We start from the raw sequence: 3,055 nt of genomic DNA, 5'->3' as shown, positions 1-3,055 counted from the left end.
TGCATTTACAAATCATTGTATTATTATTATTATTATTATTATTATTATTATTATTAATATTAAGACTAATCCTGGGTTAAATAGCATCTTTAAAGGAGGTTTTACATTGAAAGTGAGATTAAGTCCATAGACTTAAGCCTTGTCTGTGAAACCAGCCCAATATGTGTTTTATTTATATAATTCAACTGGGTCAGTCTAAAGTCTGAAGAATCTAAAGAATCTGGGCAGGTGTCAGAAGGCATAGAAAGGAATTTGGTTTGAGGAAGAGGTGTGTGGTTTGAACAGGTATGTGTTTTGAACAGGGATGTGGTTTGAACACGTGTGCAGTGGAAATCTATTTGTTATCAATAAAGATAGTACTGACAAATGACTTCAAACTTCTAAAACCTTTATTTAGTGCTGGAGTAGAGAGCACATTTAAGTCTTCTTCAAGTATTTCCAGATTCTCACTTCACTTGAAAGCTTACAATCTGCACTAAAAATGAAAACAGAAAAATGACCTTGCTGACTTGGTCCACCTTTCACCAGCCACTGTCACAAATTCATCATTTGAAATTGGCGGCTCCCTCAAAGCCCGACAATGTGATTTTTAATCCCGGTAAAATTTGGGAAGGGTTTAACGGTGTAAAAAATTGGATAGCGCCCAACCCTAATAAACACTCCATGTCAGATGTCTTGAAGGGTTGACTGTTTTTTCCAATAATGTCTCCATCTGTTTTGAAGCTTTTGATTGGTCGAGGTAGCTGCTGAGATGGCAAGAGGAAGAGTAGAGACTCTGTGGATCCTTTCCCTGGTTCTACTGTGTCTGCAACTCTTTACTGCTCAATGCCAAGGTACAGTGCAACACACACACACACACACACAGACACACACATACACACACACACACACACACAACCAGCCCGGCCACATACACACGCGCACCCATTCCTCCACCCACCCACGCACGCATGCCTGCCTGCAAACACACCCACCAAACCACACGCACACACACACACACACACACACACACACACACACACACACACACACACGCTCCCATTCACCGCACAGACCCGCTTAACTCCATCTGCCACTGTTGTGATCTGAACTACTATCTAACATCCCTCCATTTCTTATCTTTTATTCCACAGAATCAGGGCAGCCCTCTGAACATCTGAGGATTGTTGTGGTGGGTAAGACTGGAGCAGGGAAGAGTGCCACAGGTAACACCATCCTGGGGAGAAACGCCTTTAAAGAGGAATCTGTAACTGCACATTGTCAGAAAGAACATGCAGTCGTGGAGGGGGTGAAGATTACTGTCATTGACACACCAGGGATCTTTGTGGAAGAAGTGAAAGAGAAAATAGAGGAGTGTATTGAGATACAGGCCCCCGTGTGTCTCCCAGGCCCCCGTGTGTTCCTGTTGGTGGTCAGGCTGGGCGTCAGTTACACAAAGAAGGAAAGGGAAGACACCGTGAAGTGGATCCAGGAGAACTTTGGAGAGGACGCTCCAATGTACACCATGGTCCTGTTCACACACTCAGATCAGTTGGAGAACAAGTCAGTTGACCAGTTTCTGAAAGAGAGTAAAGAGCTAAGGAAGCTCATTACCAGCTGTGGGGGCCGATATCATGTCTTCAACAATAAAGAGAGACGTCACCGCAGACAGGTCACAGAGCTGCTGGAGAAGATAGAGGAAATGGTTAAAAGATTTGTAATCTGGCTCCCTTCAGATGTAGTCCATACAGCACCAGTATTAGTATCAGTTATAAGAGTTGTTGGTGCTGTCGTAGGGGCAGCAGGGGCCTGGCTCTCTCCAGGTGTATTGGCAGCAGCAGGATCCGTTTTTGTTGTCTCAGTAGTAGTAGGGGCCTGGCTCCATTCAGCAAGATCAGTTGGTCCTGTCGCAGAGGGAGCAAGGGCCAAGCTCTATTCAGCAGGAAGATCAGTTGGTGCTGTCACAGTCAAGCTCTGTTCAGCAGCCAGATCAGTTGGTCCTGTCGCAGAGGGAGCAAGGGCCAAGCTCTATTCAGCAGGAAGATCAGTTGGTGCTGTCACAGTCAAGCTCTGTTCAGCAGCAAGATCAGTTGGTCCTGTCGCAGAGGGAGCAAGGGCCAAGCTCTATTCAGCAGGAAGATCAGTTGGTGCTGTCACAGTCAAGCTCTGTTCAGCAGCAAGATCAGTTGGTCCTGTCGCAGAGGGAGCAAGGGCCAAGCTCTATTCAGCAGGAAGATCAGTTGGTGCTGTCACAGTCAAGCTCTGTTCAGCAGCAAGATCAGTTGGTCCTGTCGCAGAGGGAGCAAGGGCCAAGCTCTATTCAGCAGGAAGATCAGTTGGTGCTGTCACAGTCAAGCTCTGTTCAGCAGCAAGATCAGTTGGTGCTGTCGCAGTGGGAGCAAAGGCCAAGCTCTATTCAGCAGCAAGATCAGTTGGTCCTGACACAGTGGGAGTAGGGGCCTGGCTCCATCCAGCAGGAGTATTCATTAGCGTTGTTGCTGTATTGGCAGCAGCAGGAACAGTTATAAGCGTTGTTAGTTCTGTCGCAGGGGCAGTATGGCCCTGGCTCTCTTCAGGTGTATTGGCAGCAGCAGGATCAGTTATAAGTATTGTTGGTTCTGTCGCAGGGGCAGTAGGGGCCTGGCTCTCTTCAGGTGTATTGGCAGCAGCAGGATCAGTTGGTACTGTCGCAGTGGCAGCAGCAGGATCAGTTGGTACTGTCGCAGTGGCAGCAGGAGGATCAGTTAGTGCTGTCGCAGTGGCAGCAGGAGGATCAGTTAGTGCTGTCGCAGTGGCAGCAGGAGGATCAGTTAGTGCTGTCGCAGTGGCAGCAGGAGGATCAGTTAGTGCTGTCGCAGGGGCAGTAGGGTCCTGGCTCTCTTCAGCTGTATTGGCAGCAGCAGGATCAGTTGGTACTGTCGCAGTGGCAGCAGGAGGATCAGTTAGTGCTGTCGCAGTGGCAGTATGGGCAGTAGGGTCCTGGCTCTCTTCAGGTATAGTGGCAGCAGCAGAATCAGTTATAAGCATTGTTGGTTCTGTCGCAGGGATAGTAGGGGCCTGGCTCTCTTCAGCTGTA

General features: G+C 48.2%; 1 protein-coding gene across 1 annotated transcript; it reads left to right on the top strand.

The window, feature by feature from the left end:
* Positions 1–751: 751 nt before the first annotated feature.
* Positions 752–2,846, top strand: LOC308150105 (GTPase IMAP family member 9-like; the record flags this gene model as incomplete). Its single annotated transcript, XM_080522970.1, has 3 exons — positions 752–833; positions 1,134–1,684; positions 2,646–2,846. The coding sequence occupies 3 exons, from the start codon at positions 752–754 to the stop codon at positions 2,844–2,846; spliced, it is 834 nt and encodes a 277-aa protein (XP_080379096.1).
* Positions 2,847–3,055: the final 209 nt, after the last annotated feature.

Source organism: Nansenia antarctica (assembly GCF_963989245.1).
Source record: "Nansenia antarctica genome assembly, chromosome: 2".
Classification (NCBI taxonomy): domain Eukaryota; kingdom Metazoa; phylum Chordata; class Actinopteri; order Argentiniformes; family Microstomatidae; genus Nansenia; species Nansenia antarctica.
Note: the sequence above shows the minus strand (reverse complement) of the source record. Positions and strands in the feature narration are given on the sequence as shown.